The sequence below is a fragment of the Culex pipiens genome, chromosome 1 (genome assembly GCF_016801865.2).
Source record: "Culex pipiens pallens isolate TS chromosome 1, TS_CPP_V2, whole genome shotgun sequence".
Lineage (NCBI taxonomy): Eukaryota > Metazoa > Arthropoda > Insecta > Diptera > Culicidae > Culex > Culex pipiens.
Genome location: NC_068937.1, coordinates 127,200,030 through 127,220,015, shown reverse-complemented (window position 1 = coordinate 127,220,015; position 19,986 = coordinate 127,200,030). Strand labels below are relative to the sequence as shown.

At 37.3% G+C, this 19,986-nt stretch overlaps 1 protein-coding gene across 1 annotated transcript; it reads right to left on the bottom strand.

Annotated features, from left to right (window-relative positions):
- Positions 1–66: 66 nt before the first annotated feature.
- On the bottom strand, positions 67–2,156 carry LOC120421814 (40S ribosomal protein S3-like). The gene is made up of 2 exons (XM_039585091.2): positions 2,039–2,156; positions 67–1,979 (listed from the first exon to the last, which is right to left on the bottom strand). The coding sequence occupies exons 1-2, from the start codon at positions 2,123–2,125 to the stop codon at positions 1,572–1,574; spliced, it is 495 nt and encodes a 164-aa protein (XP_039441025.1). The 5' UTR covers positions 2,126–2,156; the 3' UTR covers positions 67–1,571.
- Positions 2,157–19,986: the final 17,830 nt, after the last annotated feature.

The following is a 19,986-nucleotide window of genomic DNA, read 5'->3' as shown; positions in this document are numbered from 1 at the left end:
TAGCCGTTTGGTTTTTCGCATCGGCAGCTAAATCTAAACACTTTTTTAGTAAAATTTAAGTTTCAGAAGATGCGTAGGAACATCCTCTACGACCTGGTGCTAATAACTCGTTTTTGTCAAAAGTGGATATGAGCCGTTTTTTCAATGGTGGGCAGCATTGGACTGTTTTTCATCACTTAAGGTGAAACGCCTCATCATCACCAATGTCAATGTGTTAGTGCGATGTGAGTGTATTGGAACGATGATGATCATTGAAATTTTCATGTATTAGTCATGACGTCAATAGTGCATACATGTAGTAGTGACGTTATATTCTGTTTACATCAGCGATGTAAACAAACACAATGTTTAATAATATCAAAATAAATAAATATAATTGTAATATTCGGCATCCATGTCGCATCGATTAGGAATGTTCCTTTCTGATCGCAAAATTAAGTGGAAAATTGATTTTACGAAAAATGGTACAATTTGGTGTCTTCAGAAGAATTGTTGCTAATGGGAAGGGGGCAACTTTTGGCTTGGTTGAAAACTAAGGTTAAGTTTTAAAATGTTCGGGATCTGTGGTAAGAGTTTTCTCACACCCCAATTGGCCCGGTGGAATTTTTTGAGACTAGATTTGTCTGATCACGCCTTTTGTCAGACGGGAAAGTAAATGTTGGCCCCGGTCTAACCTAGAGGTCAGGACGTTAGGTCTTTAGCTCAGTCCTGGTGTAGAAATCGTCTTCCTGGGAAAAGCATGCCTCGGTAGAGTCGCTGATCGTCAATTGGAATCAAAATCCAAAGGTCGTCAGTTCGAATCCCGGGGTGTATGGGAGCTTAGGTGTAAAAAAATGTTTGGATTGTCTCACTGTTTCAAACCTTCGGAAAACTTGTTTCGAGTAGGAATCTAGCAATAGAGAACGCCAAGGCAAAGCTGTTGAACGAACAATTTTTTTTTTTTAAATTGATTATTTTTATTTATTACAAAATGGTTGACCTTGAAGTCCAAATTGACTTACAAAAATGTTTGTTTTTGAGAGCTCTAAAAGTGCCCTGAACATCACTTTTCTCTAAAACTTAACCCTGAAAGACTACGCTAAAAAACAGACTTTTAAGGTTTTTTTCAGATCCTTTCTTTAAATTTAGTCGTAGTAAGCGTAGATTGCTAGATAACATTTTGGAGTTTTCGACAAAGTTTCTTGGATTAACAAGCCCAACAACTCTATAGTAGACAAAAAAACCCTTAAATTTTTTAAAACACCCTAATCGTGAACCACCCTCATTTTTAAACAAGCTAAAAGTTGCTCCTTCCCATTTCCAACAACTCTTCCAAAGCTCTAGAACGGCACATTTTTTCGGAAAATCCACTCTATTAAATTTTGCGATCTGGACAATGTTGGTTGATGAAAATTTCATTTATTTTATTTAGTTATATGACGCAAACATTTGTATTTTTTTCTGATCGGGCCACCATCCGGCTCATTTATCGTTAGCTGAGAGGGACAGATTGTGGATCTTGAACTCGTATCAACTTATCACACTAATATTATCTTTGACATTGAACGGCCAGAATCCTTCTCAGCTTCAACTTATGACGGATCAACCATTTCCACGTTGTCCGACAGCGGCTCCTTGGGGCCGATGTTGCCGTTCGGGTCCCACGGCAGCACAATCTTGACCTGGATTCCGAGCTCTCCCTGGCGCAGCGGCGTGGCCGTGGCGGAGTACTCTTTGCACGGATCGTCGGAATGGATCATCATTCCGTCGACGAACGTCATCGACTTGGCACGCTGACCGCGCAGCTTTCCGGACACGACCACCTCGTAACCCTTGGCGCAGGACTCCATGATGAAGCGCAGCACACCGTAGATAACGGCGTTCAGCTCCCGGATGCGGTGGTCACTTCTCGCCGAGCACGTTCTGGGTGCGGGGGCCATAATGATAATCTCGGTACGGGTCCATCCTCGGCCAGCCAGGCAGAAAAGGACGACCCCGACCTAGCGAAATTGAAAAAATGTTTGATCACAATAATGATGTGAAACAAAACAAAACTTACCTTGCTGTGGGCACGGATTTTTTTCTTTCCCGTTCTCTTGAATTTCCGTAAATGACAGATCAGCAGAGACGGCAGAGACGAAAACATAACTGTCACAACCTCGAATGCCAGAGAAAAGTGTTGCCATTCAGGACAGAGTTTCAAAAAATGTTTTTTGAGATATCTTGACTTTTTTTTGATAAGGTCCTATAAACAAAAGTAAACATTGAGTGTATCCCGCTTACTCCGATGGACTTTGACATAAGGTGTGAAAGGGATACACTCAATGTTTACATTTGTTTATAGGACCTTATCAAAAAAAAGTCAAGATATATTTTTCATGCAGATTTTTAAGCTTATATATAAATTGTAAATATAATTAATCAACCAAAACAACTCATAAACCAATTGTTTCAATATTTTACATCAATACGAGGCAAAGAATCGAACAAGAATACCTTATTATTTAATTTGATTTAAAGTGTTTGACTAAAACCTCTGGCAACCACATTCTTGATGACAACCAACATCAGTGTGACGTATGGTTGTGTTGAAGTGTGTCTGAACACAGGAAAAAAACTCGCGAAAAATTCCAATTCGCATAATTCGATTCTAAATTTCGCTAAAATATCGCGTTTTGAAGTGTTTGGCCGTAATTGGCTGATCCTCCTGTGTGCAGCACGTCCAGTGATTATCGATTTATTAAGGTGAGGTGATTAAAATGGTAGTTTTGAGGTGTTTTAAAGTGCGCGTATTTTTGTATGGTGAAAATTTTCTTTGCAAAAATAGGCTAAATTTTCAAAAATAAAAGCTTTTTCGAGCCTACCATAAGTTTTGCCGTTTTCCCGTGGTAGTTTTGTACGTAGTGATTATTTTTCTATATTTTTAAGCTAATCATAAGTGCGAGGAATAAACGATTTTCAGAAAAATTTCTAATTTTCACACAATAAGGTGGATCGGGAAACAATCATCATTAACGTGGAACGGGACGGGGTTTCGCCATATTTTTTTCGCCATATTTGATGATGGCCCGTTACACCTTAATGCGTCTTTTTGGGAAACTAACCGATTTCCAACCTCAGTTTTGGGTGTATCAAAGCTGGAGTCTACGCGGACCCCCGGGGATCGGAGTAGGCAATGGTTGCAGGTTGGCCACGGCAATTTTGACGAGGCGGTTCGTCGCGGACCAAGATTGTGGCACGAAGGTGAAAATATACCAAATCAAAATCGAAACATTTTCGAGCCAACATAAAATTGAGTGGCAGAAAAAATCAAAACATTTTTTATAAGTAATCACCTACTAGTCAACCATCTTGGCTTCACACAGTCAAGTGAGTGTATTAAGGTCGAATGGGGCACAGCAGAGGTAGATGGCAGCAGCAGCATAGTTGCGGTGCACCAGCAACAGCAGCAAAAGTGAGAGAATCAGCAGCAGCAGCAGCAACGCAAACTCCAACAATATATCTCATCGCTCGGCAGTGTTGGAGAGTTGGAGAGGAGATATAAACGTGGGGATCACGGCGCGGTGAACGTGCAGTCTATGTAGCGCAATAGACACACACACACACACATAGAGCTGGTTGGTGCCATGAACCGTTGGCGGTGGCAATCCGAGTCGGTTGGCCACGTGAAGATTCGAATCGGTTGACGGCTTCGAGCTCTGACTTCGGATAAATGGTATATGAAACATTTTACACTGTCTTTGTTGATTTTAACTGATTTTTGCTGTTTAAAAAAATGATCATTATGAATGTTTCAGCAGAATTGGATTGAAATGAACGGAAATGTGGGTGTGCAGCTGGAAACCGGTGCTGAAAAGGATCACTGGAAAATATCAACTGGGTTGCTTTTGATGGCTAAAGCTACAATAAGTTTGAAATTTTGTGGAAGCAGCTGATGAGTTTCATTGTTCTTGGAACTGATTTAAAGTTCAAATCGATCACAAAATTGAATTTTTAATTCCAAATACTGTTAATAAAATACATGATTGCTGTTAAAAAAGTTGACAAGGCTGGGTTTTTTTTCTTCATCATAAATGTTTATTTCAGCATATTGTTGGATTTATAATCATATTTGCCTGATTTCGTAACAATTGAGTTGGCTCAGAATTTGGTAGAATTTCAATCATCTATATATTTAAAAAAAAAATCGATGGTTTTGTTCGAACGCGAATCAATTCAACACGGAACGTCGGATCGAGGTGTTCTTTGTTGCGTTGGATTCGTATAAGTCCAAGGAAGGATCTTACGCCAAAAAGTTATAACTTTGGTCACTCTGGAACCGATTCCGGAAAATCTGCAGATTGTATGGGAAAAGTTACGTAAAATCAAATTTTGATCACAGGAGGCTGAATCAGCAAAAAAGTTAAAAACGTCATTAAACGAAAAAAAAGGCAGAACGAAGTTTGTCGGGTAAGGCTTGTTTTATTTTCAAGCGTTACAATTCGTTAAGTGTATACTACAGAACAACGATGCCAGATTATTTTATGGGAGATCTGTATTTTCTTAAAAATAAATCTGTATTTTATCTGTATCATGTCTAATTCGAAGCCATACAAGACATTTATAAAAAATTAACAGCAGATTTAATTACTAAATTGTTGAATTTTAATTATAATCAATTTTAAAAAATCTGTATATACAGATTTTTTAAGATTTTTGGGATCGAAAAATCTGTAAAATTTATCTGTATATCTGGCATGGCTGCTACAGAAGCCTGCAAAAAATATTTTAATACTCAGTAAATAAAATCATGGTAATTTTAATCTTGAAAAGGGTACATCTTTAATTTCAGAAAAGAATAATTTTGAAAAGTTTTATCGCCATCAAAAACATCTTAAAAGAAGTAATATTACACAATAATATTTTACAACATCCAATTTCGTATTCCTTTTTTTAATGAGTTATGTGAATACACACTAAAAATAATGAAATATGGAAGGTGTAAAATTTTATGGCGTATTATTTTCTCTTTTGTGATGAAATATTGGAATATAACCTATATTCTCTGGTAAAGTAACCTATTTTACTTAACCTATTCCAAGGTGTAATATTAGCATGATTTTTAATCACTTTGTTATTATTGATTTGGGCAATTTTGTCAATCAATTATTTTACATTTTTTTATCAATATTTTGAAAATGAATTAAACAAAAGTTCTTTCTCTGTTCACTTTAGGCCAATGCTAATTTTATTTCAAGTTTTTGTAACAACCCTTTGAAATTGCCCCAAAAAGAGAAATATGGAGTAAAATTTAAATTTATATTGAAAAAACTTGATAAAATGACTGTAAACCGTTCAGAATACACTGCAATACACACTTATTTATGCGTTTTCAATCAAATAAAGGCCCCCCCCTTTACCTCAACCACAGTTGAGGGACAAAAAGCTTTAAATAAAATTTGTACCAGCCTTATCACAAATTTTTAAATATTTTTGTCTACTAAAAAATAAAAATAAAAAAAAATGTACAAAAAATGTAGTTTTTCCCTTTTTTTTTATTCAAATCTAGAGCAACTTTTAAAACCTCGAAAGACTGGCTGCGCTAGGGTTAGATTAGATTAGATTAGAAGGGCGCATAAGCATTTTGACAGCTGGTACTATTTTGTAAATTACGAGACAACAGTTAACTATTTGACAAATACAATTTTTTTTGCATTTTTTGATTTGGCTCAAACTTTATGGGGGCTTTCCCTATGACCAAAGAAGCTATTTTGTTTCATTGATTCACCCATACAAGTCTCTTGGCAGCTGTCCATACAAAAATGGTACGTAAATATTCGAAAATCTGTAACTTTTCAATGAATTTTCTGATCAGTTTGGTGTCTTCGGCAAAGTTGTAGGTATTGTTGAGGAATATCCAGAAAAAATAGATAAAATTTGTCGATTTTTAATTAACTTTCATTTTTAAACTCAATTTTCCAAAGTACGCTATTTTGATTTTCGAGATTTTTTGATATGTTTTAGGTGACCAAAACCCGCAACTTTTGAGCCATAGAGAGGGATGGTCAAAAATTCTGCCGCCGAGTTATGAATTTTAGAAAAAACAGTGATTTTTGGAAAAAATCCAAATTTCATACAAAAATTTTTTTGACCATTAAATGTGAAATTCAATTTGCTATCAAAAAGTTGTTTAAAGATTTTTTTTAGTGTAGGGCACAGTTTTCATGATATAGCCACCGAAAGTTGGATTTCAGCGAAATATTTGCAGTTTTTCGATTTTTTAAAATAGTTACCATGAGTGACCTCCTCCTAGATCATTTTGAGCAACTTTTGTTGTACGAAAAACTCAACTTATCTTATTTTATGTTTTTTTTTTTGTATCAGTTTTAGTATTTTAATTGCGTTTTTCTTGTTAATTTTATGTTTGTTTCTGACAGTAATTGGCTTATTCTACCAACTCCTTAACTTTTGCCTTTTTATGTTTTTCATATTTAAAAAAAATCTTTTTTTGTTTTTTAAATTTTTGATATAAAATGATACAATTGATAGATTGGGTCATGCAAAAGTTCTGGAATTTGTATGACCAAATCTCATCCCCCGACTAAATTTCAACTTTGATGACGGTAGTTATTTAGGTGAAACTTAAACAAGTTTGTCTGAATTGGGTACTAAAGCCCTATGTCAATTTTTATGTACAACGGTAAAAAACACGATTAAAAAACATTTCTGATCACTTTTTTTATTTTAATGCAAAAAATTAAATTACTAGACAACATTTTTTGGATGGATCAACTATGGTCCCCTTGGAACGATCTGTCAAGTAGGAACTTTTCTGTCAAGAAGGACCGCGAGGTTAATTTTTCCAAATTGATTTAAAAATCCATGTTAAACTCTTTGTGGACGTACAAAGGGTCATTGTACTCAGAAAAATAAGCTTCATCGCTGTAAACAATAATATCAGCAATCTAAGCTTCATTTTAGGACCCAATTGTTGTTAAACATGGCCATCAGGGCATGTTTTAATATACAGATAACAAAAATTTAAAATATCTTAAAATAGGGCGAATCGGAACACATTGAGCTCCTTTCCTCTAATTATCCCCCTTCTTTTAGCTATTTCGAAAATTATATTGTACCTTTTTGCCTTCAGTAGATTTACTCGATTCTTTGGGGACGCACAAACTCTGTTCCCAAATTTAAATAAATCAGCTGTTGAAAGGTAGTCCACATCTCAGCTTAGGATAGTAACTTCACATAAGTAATCCTTAAACAACGAAGTAAATTAAATGAAAAAACTAACTTAATCCACCTATGTGGTTGGCGCCTTCCTCACTTTTTACCAACATTTGGTGATATGATGGGTTTGGACACCGATGGAATTTCTCAATAAAAAAATACACAAATGTCACTTAAGCGGTCATAACTTGAGACTGAACGTTGCCAGATCTTCAAACCTAACCAACGATGGGTCGGATGATGGATCCAGACATAGTTTACATTAGGATGTAACAAAAATGACTTTTTGGCGGGCATTCAGGGGTTTGTTCCGGTGGGCCTACTGAGCCCAAATCCAAAATATGAGCTTGATTGGACGTAACAGGAGCTGGCGCTCCGCCCTTCAATTTTAAATGGGATTTAACCCGTAAAAAAAGATTTTTCAAAAATGTCACTTTTTGAGGCATTTTGGCCACTGAAGCGTTTATTTTAAACATCATTGGCGTGATGGCCAGATCCTTGCGCATCTTTTGGTATATATAACATTGAAATTTGGAGCACCCTGGAGCTCGGTACAGGCCTTCAAAGTTAGGCATTTTTTTCGAAAATTCGGTCCCGGCAAAAAAGATATGCGTCGCGCCTCGCGACGCCCTAGACGCCGTTTGATTTTGCCGGGGCCGATTTTTCGAAAAAATGCCTAACTTTGAAGGCCTGTACCGAGCTCCAGGGTGCTCCAAATTTCAATGTTATATATACCAAAAGATGCGCAAGGATCTGGCCATCACGCCAATGATGTTTAAAATAAACGCTTCAGTGGCCAAAATGCCTCAAAAAGTGACATTTTTGAAAAAATCTTTTTTTACGGGTTAAATCCCATTTAAAATTGAAGGGCGTAGCGCCAGCTCCTGTTACGTCCAATCAAGCTCATATTTTGGATTTGGGCTCAGTAGGCCCACCGGAACAAACCCCTGAATGCCCGCCAAAAAGTCATTTTTGTTACACTCTAGTTTACATACATTTAAGTGAGATCCGGCTTTAAAAAAGTACATAAATATCACTTAAGTGGTCTTATCTCGAGACAGGGTTGCCAGATCTTCAATGTTTTGGACTCATTGGAAAGGTCTTTTGATAACCTAACCAACGATGGGTCGGATGATGGATCCGGACATAGTTTACATACATTTAAGTGAGATCCGGCTTCAAAAAAGTACATAAATATCACTTAAGTGGTCATATCTCAAGTCAGGGTTGCCAGATCTTCAATGTTTTGGACTCATTGGAAAGGTCTTTTGATAAACTAACTAACGATGGGTCGGATGATGGATCCGGACATAGTTTACATACATTTAAGTGAGATCCGGCTTCAAAAAAGTACATAAATATCACTTAAGTGGTCATATCTAGAGACAGGGTTGCCAGATCTTCAATGTTTTGGACTCATTGGAAAGGTCTTTTGATAACCTAACTAACGATGGGTCGGATGATGGATCCGGACATAGTTTACATACATTTAAGTGAGATCCGGCTTCAAAAAAGTACATAAATATCACTTAAGTGGTCATATCTCGAGACAGAGTTGCCAGATCTTCAATGTTTTGGACTCATTGGAAAGGTCTTTTGATTACCTGACCAACGATGGGTCGGATGATGGATCCGGACATAGTTTTCATATAGATAAGTGAGATCCGGCATCAAAATTCCAGCACCTGATTCGCCAATCTGACACTTTTTTATACGTAACTTTTGAACTACTTATCGGATCTTCAAACAATTCAATAGTGCAGTATGGGGTACCAAAACAAATCGAATGCAACTTGTTTGACTCAAATCGGATCAGCCAGTGCCGAGAAAACTTGGCAAGAATTTTGAGCACCATGGGGAATACGCACACACATACACACACACACACAGACATGTGTTCAGTTTTCAATTCTGAGTCGATAGGTATACATGAATATAGGTCTACGAGCTGTTTTTCAAAAGTTCATTTTTCGAGCAGGATTATAGCCTTACCTCAGTGAGGAAGGCAAAAAGGAACACGTTGAGCAAATTGAGGCAACTGTTTATGCCATATTAAGATCTAATATTTAAACATTTCGATTAGTTTTGTTTAGAACATGTTCAGAATAGCAAAATGTTTACATATTCGGTCTCCTTTCAGACCGTAGCTCCGATTCACCCCAAAAGGTATTCTAAAATAGAGCATTTCCCAAATAAAGAACCATGCGGCCACTTTCGAAGCCAACCTCATCCAAAGCCCACTGCGATTTCAAACTGAACTTGAAAAGTTTCGCGCCCATTTCCACACGCACACACCGACTAACGAAACGGAAAATCCCATTAACGCACATGTGATCCCGAAAGTGAAGCAGCCAACCAATCGTCGATTCCATCCTCCAGATTGCGAACCTCACTTAGCGATGTGCGTTCGCGCCATCCAGAAGCGCCAGGAGTTCGCGTTCCATCAATTCCAGCTTCAACTTCTCCAGTCTAGTTAGAGAGCCTTTCAGTTCTTCATCTTTTGGCTCTGACAACGTTGAACGTTGAAAACGCTGTTCAACTCCTCATAGTGGCCCCGGAATTATCTCCCGGCTGCCTCCGAGAAACGTCGTCGTCGTCGTCGATCCGGAGGAGAAGAAAATTAAACTGGAATATATTGGTAGAAATGGGGCGGCTATGCTATGGCTCTAGCTCTTCGTCGTCGTCGACGTCGGGTGTTGTACAAGTTTCATCCCACCACACTCCGGATTGGCACAGGGCGCGTCCATGAACGGGGCCCCAGAATCGGTTAGTGACGCGGCGGGGCCGTTTCAGGCTTACTCCGTGGTCAGCCATTGAATGGCACTCGAACGGCCCACGTGACACATTGCACATGACGTCATTCACCGGAAATGCCACCGGGAGGAGTTTGCACATCTGAAAACGCACCACCACCGAAAGCTCCGGCTGGCATCATCAACTCCGGACACCAGTGATGGGAAATTTTTCGAGGGGGAGCTTTTTTGATCAGGTGTTTTTTGGGTGAAAAAGCTCTAGAAAACATATTTGTCAATTTTGATAAAATTTCAAACATTAAAAAAATTATCACTTTTCTCAGTTCAACTTATAAAAAGTGCCTCAAAAAGCGAAATTTTCCCACCACTGCCCCCAAACCTAGTGTGGGAGCAGAGGAAAATGACGAAAAAGAGACTTTTCCTCCTCCTGGTGTTCAGAGCTCTATACACTTTGCTCTGTTGATGGCCTTCCGAAAAAACCGAAGGCGGAAAATGCGGAGGGAAAATCTATACACAATTCCTCGAGTGTTTGTGTGAGCCTCCCCCATCCCTTCTGCTTCTTCTTGTTCTTCTTTAGTCCCACGTGTGTTTCTGCTGCGCTCCTTCTTGGTTTCTGCGCCTTGGGGCTCATTCACAAACCCCGTGGACATTTTCAGGGTCGTAGCAAATAACTTTTTTCAAGATCAATTGATTACATTTTTTGAATGTGACTACGTGATTTGTGAATTGACCCCTTGGTTGGCTGGCCTAGCCTAGGCTGTGAAGTCGAAAGGTTCCCGTGTTTTTCCTTTGCACTGCTGTGCCTGAATTCTTTTTTTTCTCTCTCTCCGGCAAAACACAATCCTGGAGAAATAGACCCTCTTGCAATGTCGGTGGTAACGAGAATAATTCACTCCTGTATGTTTCCTATACTTTATAAGGGGCACAAAAATATGAAAACATTGTACATTTTTCGACGAGTGTGTATCGTATCCTAATTTTTCCAAAAGATAATAAAAGCAACACAGTTTGATATGAATCTGCTGGACACATCTACATTTATCGTAACTTTATATCAGGAGATTGAAACTTGGTCTGGACGCCTACGTTTGACTTGACGACCCTTTTCCATTTAAAAACACAAAATTACCAATAACCTCCGATATCAGTGAAACTTTTTAGACATGTTGTCCTAGGCTCATATAAGCCATTTTTGTGTATATGGAGCCTGTTGCACTCGAGAATGATAATTGAAAAGAGCGTAAGTTATTCGAATATTTTTATGTTTCAGTACTAAAAAAAATACTGTGCATCTGAAAGGAAAAACGAAACTGTTGGCACTACGCCCCCCGGGGCATGGCCTTCCTCTAACGTGGGATTTCTGCTCCAGCGCCTCTGACGAGACAGGAGAAACCGGGACCGACGTTTTACTTCACCATCCGATAGAAGCTCAGTGGATAAGGCGGGAATCGAACCCGCGTCTCATAGCATCATCGGGATCGGCAGCCGAAGCCGCTACCCCTGCGCCACGAGACCCACACGCATCTGAAAGGGCAAACTTCCAATTGAAATGCGGTCGAAAGCAAACTTAAAAATCTTTATAGATTAACGAGATAACAAAAAATTAAAAATAGAAATTACAATCCATGGTTGAAATGATCAAGAATATTTATTTAAAAAAAAAACCATGAAACATCGTAGCTTGTGACACGTCTGCTGTCAAATGATAGGACGTGTCAGAAGATAGTACACAAGCGTCGACATTTTGAAAGCATATTAATTTTTTTTAAGCCCAAAATTTTCACTAAACTACGTATTTTGTACTTTATAAAAAAAAACAAAAAAAATGTATATTTTTTTCGAAAATACGTAGTTTTGTGAAAATTTTGAGTACTCAAAAATTGGTATTGTAACCTTTGAAATGTATTAAGAATTTCTGATAAGTTCATACACATATAAAAAATTGCGTAGTTTTGTGAAAATGTTGAGTATTTTCAAAAAGAGTATTATTACTCTCGAAAGGTATTAAAATTCCACATTCTTGGATATCCACATTTTCTAAAACTAGAATATTCAGTTCTTTTAAAAATACGAATATTTTCAAAAAACTTATTCAAAAACCAGTATTATTACTTTCGAAATGTATGAAAAAATTACGAACATTTGATAACCATATAATAGTTTTAGTACATTTTCGAAATTACGTAGCTGTGATCATTTGATACCCATGCAGGAATAACGAAAATACGTAGTATATAGAATGTGTATAATATTCTTGTTTGGGACTCCAAATTACTTTTAAAATATTGCGAAATTTGACGAATTTATGTAATGCCAAATTACAATATAAAAAAAAGTATACAAATAGTTTGTAAACAGCTCCATTCCTAGGAGGTTGGCACCGTGGGCAATTCAAATAAAATGTGCATTAGGCCTATGCACAAAAATGGGTTATTTCTAGAGCGTCCAATTTTCCGTCTCGGGATTTCCCGGGAATTCCCGAAATTCAAGCAGATGTATACATTTCCTTAATTTTTTGGTACATTTTTTTTTGATGAAATTATGCAATGTGAATATAAAAAAAATCAAAACAACTTTTTTGCAATTCCGTCGTGAAACTACTTACTTTTCCTGTCATTCTTGAACGACGAAATAGCCCACTTTTCTGTACCAAAAATAACAGAATCGAAAAGCAACACTTTTCAAAATAAATGCTGAAAAGTTCTACTTTTCAGCACTGAAATGATTGCTGAAAAGTTGAACTGTTCAGCTCTTGTTGCAAAAAGTAATACTTGTAAATTTTTTTTTATTTAAACGATTTATTGACAAAATACATGACTATAAAACTTAGAATTTCACTCAAAGGGTGATTTTGGAATTACAAAAAATGTCGCATGGAACTCGTTGCAAAAGTTAATTTTTTCAGCACTCGTCGGGAAATCCCGGGCTTGTTTAAACAACTCGGTGAACCTCGTTGGATAAATGTAAGACTCGTGCTGAAAAAAACCCTCTTTTTGCAACTTGTTTTACTACTATTATTGCTCTGAAAATTCTTTTTAACATTTATTTAGGCCGTTGCAAATATTTTTCAAAGTTTATGTCGCCCCCCCTTCAAAAATGCTCTGAATAATCAGGAGGCAAAAAAAATATTTTTCCAAAAAACTTCTAAATTTCCATGAAAATAGAAGTCTAATCAACTGAAAACAACCTAAAATGCATTTTTCTGCATTGATAATCATATTTAGCATGTTTGGGCTTGTTTAAACATTTTTTGATTTTTATGAAATTCCAATGTACAGCACCGCAAAAAAATATTTTTCGCAAAAAATAAAATTTTCGTCAATACTTAGATATTTTGGAAACTAGTGATCGCAAAACAACTGGACAGGTGTATAATACATTTTAAAACACTTTTTTCATTAAAATATTGAAACCATGGCTCGTAATATCAATTTTTATACTTTTTTTTATTTTTTTGCCCCCCCCCCCTCGATTTTGGTCAGAGTCGAGGGACATAAACTTCAAAAAATATTTGCAACGGCCTTAAGTCATTTATTAACCTGAATTGTTAAATAATCATAAAAAGCTACTTCGTATTATGTAAAAAGTGCCCAAAAAATGCAAACATATTTCAAAAATTCGTTCTAAATATTTGAAAACTTTGAATTTTGATTTCATAAAAAAGGTATTTCAAGTGAAAAAGCAGATTATCAAGGTACATTTTATGCTATTATTTATAAGCTCAAACCAGTAATATTTGTTCTGGAAAAAAAATTGCCAAGAATTACATATTTTCTGCATGATTTTTTCTTTATTTTAAACATCATGTGTCAATATAATTCTTTAGTATATTCTCTTAATGTGTTCATTGAGACACATTTAAAAGCAATTTAATGGTTTTGGATCATGGATTCATTTAATTTATTGTTCAATCGCTGTGATTGGAAAAGTAATATTTCTTAACAAAACAATACTAATGATTTGTTTTTATATTTTTTACGGGTTGACAGACAGTTTATAAGAAAATTGTGTTTTTATACAAGCAGTCAAGGCATTAATTGATCCTCACACTTATATTGACCTAAGTGGATGCTATTCTATTAAATTTTGTAGCAAAATATTAATCAAAGACAGGATCAGAACTTATATCAGATTTTCGATAAATTTTAAATTTCCCGGGAAATTTGTTGAAAATTTCCCGTTTCCCGGGAAATTGGACGCTCTAGTTATTTCAGATTCGTTAAGTACATTAAATTTCCCTTATTTTTTACAGTTGAGTAACGGAAAATGGCAGAGCTTTTAAAACTTTTTTAGTGCTTTTTTCGATGAAAAATACGTTTTTTTCGGAATTTTGAGTTCGCCATCCAATCAGGCGTCCAATTTTACATAAAAGTCCCTTTGACACCAAATTTCCATCTCATACTCTTTTCAGGCTTTGTAAGCGGATGATTCTGGGTTCGATTCCCATCTGCTCTAACCTTCCATCGGATGAGGAAGTAAAATGTCGGTCCCGGCCTTGGTTGTTAGGCCGTTAAGTCATTCCAGGTGTGGGAGTCGTCTCCATGCCATAAGTACAAACAACACACCAAACCAAGCCTACTCCGGTGGAATCGCTGGCGGCGGTTGGACTCGCAATCCGAAGGTCGTCAGTTCAAACACTGGGGTGGAAGGTTCCTTGGAGTTGAAAGAGGTTTGGGTGCTCTCCCCATTTAAGCCTTCGGACTCCTAGGTTCGAGCAGAAACTTGCAATAGAGACCACAAAAGACCCGGGGGTCGTTAATGTGGATGGTTTGATTTGATTTGACCCTTTTCAGGCTGCAAATTATTGTCAAACATGTCCTTTTTCGCCTGTTCAAAAATGAAAGGGGTCGTACCGCCCCTCCGTCACGAGATATCAAAAAACCTCGGACCTCGGATTCGTAATCAGAGACAAAAGTTATCCCTAAGGACAAAGTTTCACGCAAATCGAAATCGGTGTACTAATTTTGTGACCATTTTTTTCGTGATTCGATATATCCGAAGGTAAAAATCGAACATCAGATTATGGAAGAAATACATTAAAATTAAATGGTTCAAAAAATATAAATTATTATAATAAATAGTTAATGACCCATATTTCACGTGTTGAACTCAATTTTACGCATGTTAAAGCCCATCGACTAACCCCATAGTTTACCAGCAACGTGGCGCCTCCACGCAACCTGAAATAGTTCAAGGTACAGCAGCAAATTATCTCCATTGTATCAAACGACTGCCCCTACCGATCTCTACTGCCATCACCTAGCAAAACAACACACCACACATTATCGCTACGACAGCGCGCCACGTGAAATAGTGTCGCGCCATTCTCGTGCGCCGACCGCGCGAGTTCTAAGCGCTATCGCCACGAAAGCTGATCGATTTCCGGTCTGGTCTGGAGAAATGCGCGCCAACAACGTGTGTGAAAGCTGCTGGCTCGCGAGCGCGCGCTCTCGGAAGGAAAGTTTCGAAATTTCGACAAACAGGAAAACATGCGGCTGAACTTGGCGCGCGCACTGCAGAGTCGTTACTTTGTGCTTTGCGTTTCCGTTTTCTAAAAGTTCAAATTTTGGGGCTTTCCCTGCCTCCGAAGTGGGAACCTAACGGGTCAGGATTCTGGTGCCACGATTAGGGGAAGATTGCAAACTCGGGAGAAAAAGTGCTTCCACCGCACAAAGCTGCCGTGGCCTGGCCTGGCCTAGGGGGACACCCGGTCCAGGGAGTAGCACACATTTTTGTTGTCTGACTCCGGTCGCCGTCGTTTTTTTCCCTCTTTCCTTGGATTTTTTCGTATTTTATTTTATATTTATCAACGTTCGTTAGAGTTAGTTGGCTGTTTCGACGGAAGGTTACGCCAGCGTCGTCGTAGATGTCATTGCCGGCTCATCGTCGTCGTCGTCGTTGTTGAAAGTCTCTACAACCAACGGGAACGGGATTCAGTCTTATTTGGCTCATCGCTCGCTTCTTCCATCCTGAGTGCGCCAAAGCTCTTTGGGTTCGCAAAACTCTTGGCACTGGCTCTGGTGTTGGCTTGGCCGCTATAACACCATCCACAAGACCATCCGTCCCATCCACTCCGTCCACGGTGGGACCAAGTCCGTCCGTTCATCAGTGAGTCAAGCTCTGGGTTGTAGGGTAAAGTGGCCAGCAATGGTCGCTTGGATTTTGTTTACATCAAAATATTGAATAAAAGAGATTAATTGTGGAAACATTCAGGAATTTTCATCACTCATGAAATTTGAAGGAAAAACAAACAAAGGCCAAAATCGACCGCCCACTTCTGGCCACCTTACCCCATAAAGTATGGCATGGCGCGCACAAGGCTCTCCACTTTGTTGGGCGAATCGAAAAACTAAAAACATTGAATTTTCTCTATCTCCTGCTTCGGCTCCTCTGTATGACGTGTCGGTCGGTTGGTTGGTTGGTCGGTATGCCTCTGCCTTGCCTGCCAGCCTGCCAGCCTCGGTGTATATACCGGGGCCGATGAGCGGCGGTGGAGTCTCTTTTTTCCTCGTACAAAATATATACGTTTCTCCTCATAAAAGTATTTATTCAGACGGAGGGTGTGCGCAGTCGAGAGGTTGGACGACGATCCGGACTTGCACGGCGCGTTGTGCGTCATTCGTGTGGTAATTCTCGGTACTACACAGTAAACTGAACGGAGACTGGGACTGAGGCAGCTCGTTGTTGACTAAGAAGAAGGTTCGGGATTGTTGTACGAAATCACTACTGATTTTTTTTAAATATAGAAAGGTGAACCTTCTGTACCTTCTGGATTCAATTGACCGATCCTTGTAGTCTAGTGGTAACGCTTCCGCCTCGTAAGCGGTAGATCGGGGTTCAAATCCCGGCTCGGACCAACACAACTGGTGATCTTTTCCCTTCTGGATTCGATTGCTTAGTAAAGGGAAGGTAGTGTATCATCACAAGCTGGACCTTATCATGACACCTTAGGGAGGCGACCTATGGAATGTTAACATCAACCTAAACATTGTTAACATTAAGTTAAGAAATAGCCACTGAATCCGCTTTGTAAATGCGGCCCCGATACTCTTCATAGGCCATGAAAAACATTAATTTTATGTCTGTGCAAGACGTTTGTTTTGTGAAAATCTAAAAATTAAAAAGGACTGTTATTGAAAACTGTTATACAAACCTAATGAAAAAAATAAAAGCATGTTGACAAAAATTAAAATATAAGCTAAGGAATCAATTCAATGGAACATAGAAAATCTTGTTGTATTATTATGCGATTCTTCTTTGCTTTTGTTATCCACGAACTAAAAATATGTCGCGGGTAATCGGCGCCTAAACTAATACTAGATGCTAAGGTTAATCTGCAAGTACATCTTTGTTTTTTTAGGAAGATCACGTGTGATTGACAAAAAAATATTACAACTATTACAAATAATAATTTAGTTATGACGTAAGTTACGACTAAGTTATCGAACACAAAAGTGTTGATAGGCTAATCCAAACATTGGTTTCTTCTTAAATCTGTTTGGAAACATTATAATCTAATCTAATCAAATCCGCAGACAATTCTAGGTAGAGATCCCGACGATTGGCATAGAATGGAATATGCTTTATTCTTGTCATAATTCACATTCGCAGTGCATCATTACATGTAAACTACACAGTAAAAAAATGGCAATATTACATTTGGGAATGAGTAAATCTTTTATGTAAGAAAAAATGTGTAATTTTACCTCTAAATATGTGTAAAATAACCAGTTTTCTGGTGTAATTCCACATTTCAGTCTAAATTGAGGTAAAATAACATCATAAAAGAAGCAATATTCAACCTTCCAAATTTACACATTTTTTTACTGTGTATCTCAACTGCGGTGTATTGGGTCCTAAAATGAAGCTTAGATTGCTGATATTATTGTTTACAGCAATAAAGCTTATTTTTCTGAGCACAATGACCCTTTGTACGACCACAAAGAGTTTAAAATGGATGTTTAAATCAATTTGGAAAAATCAACCTCGCGGTCCTTCTTGACAGAAAAGTTCCTACTTGACAGCTCGTTCCAAGGGGACCATAGTTGATCCATCGAAATAATGTTGTCTCGTCAATTTTTTTTTGCATTAAAATGAAAAAAAGTGATGAGAAATGGTTTTTAATCGTGTTTTTTACCGTTGTACATAAAAATTGACATAGGGCTTTAGTACCCAATTGGGATAGCAGTCAGAAAGAACTTATAGGCCTTAAATTTGGAGGTTGATTTTGATTGATCTACTAGTTTTGTTTTATTCTGTTCATGATCAAACCGAAATTTATCAACATAACAAAATAGTGTGTATATGAAAATGATTTTGCCTACTTAGCGTTTCCGTTCCAGCTAAGAAATAGAATTGGATGATGGTCGTTTCAAATATGTTTTTGATGTCCCTGTCCTTTCCTTTAAAGGAGTATTAGTATTTAGCTAGTAATAAGAACCCGCAAACTCTGTTTTTAACTTTGAATTATTAAGAATTATTAATTGAATTGAATGAAAATGTTCACGCCCCTAAATTCACTAAGATAAACAATTAAGAGAATAAATAGGATGTTTAAAAAATAAACGAAAGAAAGTATAGCTGAGAGATTATTTCTAAATAATTTCTAGTTGATTACACACTACTTCCGTAAAATAATGTGGCCTCTTGATTCTGGATAGTTTGGCAACGCGGACTTGCTTGAAAAATAAATAAATAAATAGGTACCATGAACCGGGGTGACATTGATCGGATGTCTTTTATTTGTAGCAATATTTTCCAACTGGTTGGGTTTGTCCCAAGATATTTTTGCCTTCCTCACCTCACTGAGGCAAGGCTATAAAATCACTCGAAAAATGAACTTCTTAAATACGACTCCTAGGTATACCTTCACGTATACCTATCGACTCAGAATCAAATTCTGAACAAATGTCTGTGGGGATGTGTGTAGACATGATTTTTTTTCCACACGATTATCTCAGAACTGGCTGAACCGATTTTGGCCGGATCCGCCTTATTCTGTTCGTTTTGGGGTCCCCTAAGACCCTATTAAATTTTATTCTGTTTAGTGAACTTCTTTTAAAGTTATGCCATGAAAAAGTTTTTTTGTAGCTACAAAAAAGGGTGATTTTTGCATAACCTCAAAGGCCGGGTCTTTTTGCTTACGCGCGAGAGTCGCAGCATGCGTAGGGATTTTGGTCTGAGCGGGGGATTGGCAGCCACACCCCCTTGCATGCATATCGCCCGGTTGCCACATTGCTTAAGCAGTGTCTGCGTCTCTTCTGGAAAAAATCTGTATAAATTATGTTGCTGAATACATCATTTTGTCTCGACAAAGATTTACACGAACTTTTTACTGAAATATATAACTCATGAGACTTTTCTCCTTTATTTTGGAGAGTTGGTAAAAAAAAAGAATTGAAAATTGCTGTTCAAGTAAAATCAATAATTATTAAAAAAAAATGAAAAAAAATAATAAAAAAAACTCTTTAATTTATTTGTAAATACAACCTAAATACAACATGAATGCGAGGAAGGCACCAACCACCTTAAGGTGGATTAAGTAACGTTTTTTTTTAAACATGAACTGGGGTGGCCCATACTCATAAATAATGTTTGGATTTTTTCAGTCATTTAAAAAAAGTTTCGTTGGTAAATCTTATTTTGCATTGCGGAGTGACTTTGACTGCCATAGTTTTTCTTTTTTTCTTGTATGTTTCGGATTAAAAAATATTTTTATGTCAAAAATATTTAATTAGTATGTTTTAGTTGCTCGTTTTATCAAATTATACTGTGCAAAATACATAAAGAAGCGAGTTGTTTCTTTTTATTCCAGTGTAAAGTTTAATAACTTGATAGATACGTATTTCATCTTCTACTTACAAAAATCATGAGTGCTCTGTTCTAAATCATGTTAAGATTATTTTTTTTTTTATATATTTAACAATTCAGATGCTTTAAACTGTGGTAAACAGAAGCAGTTTTCATTCTTATTTTGAAAATCTAAGATATTCTTGCATTAGAAAGAAAAAATAAATAATTGTGTAAAAACCTAACAAAT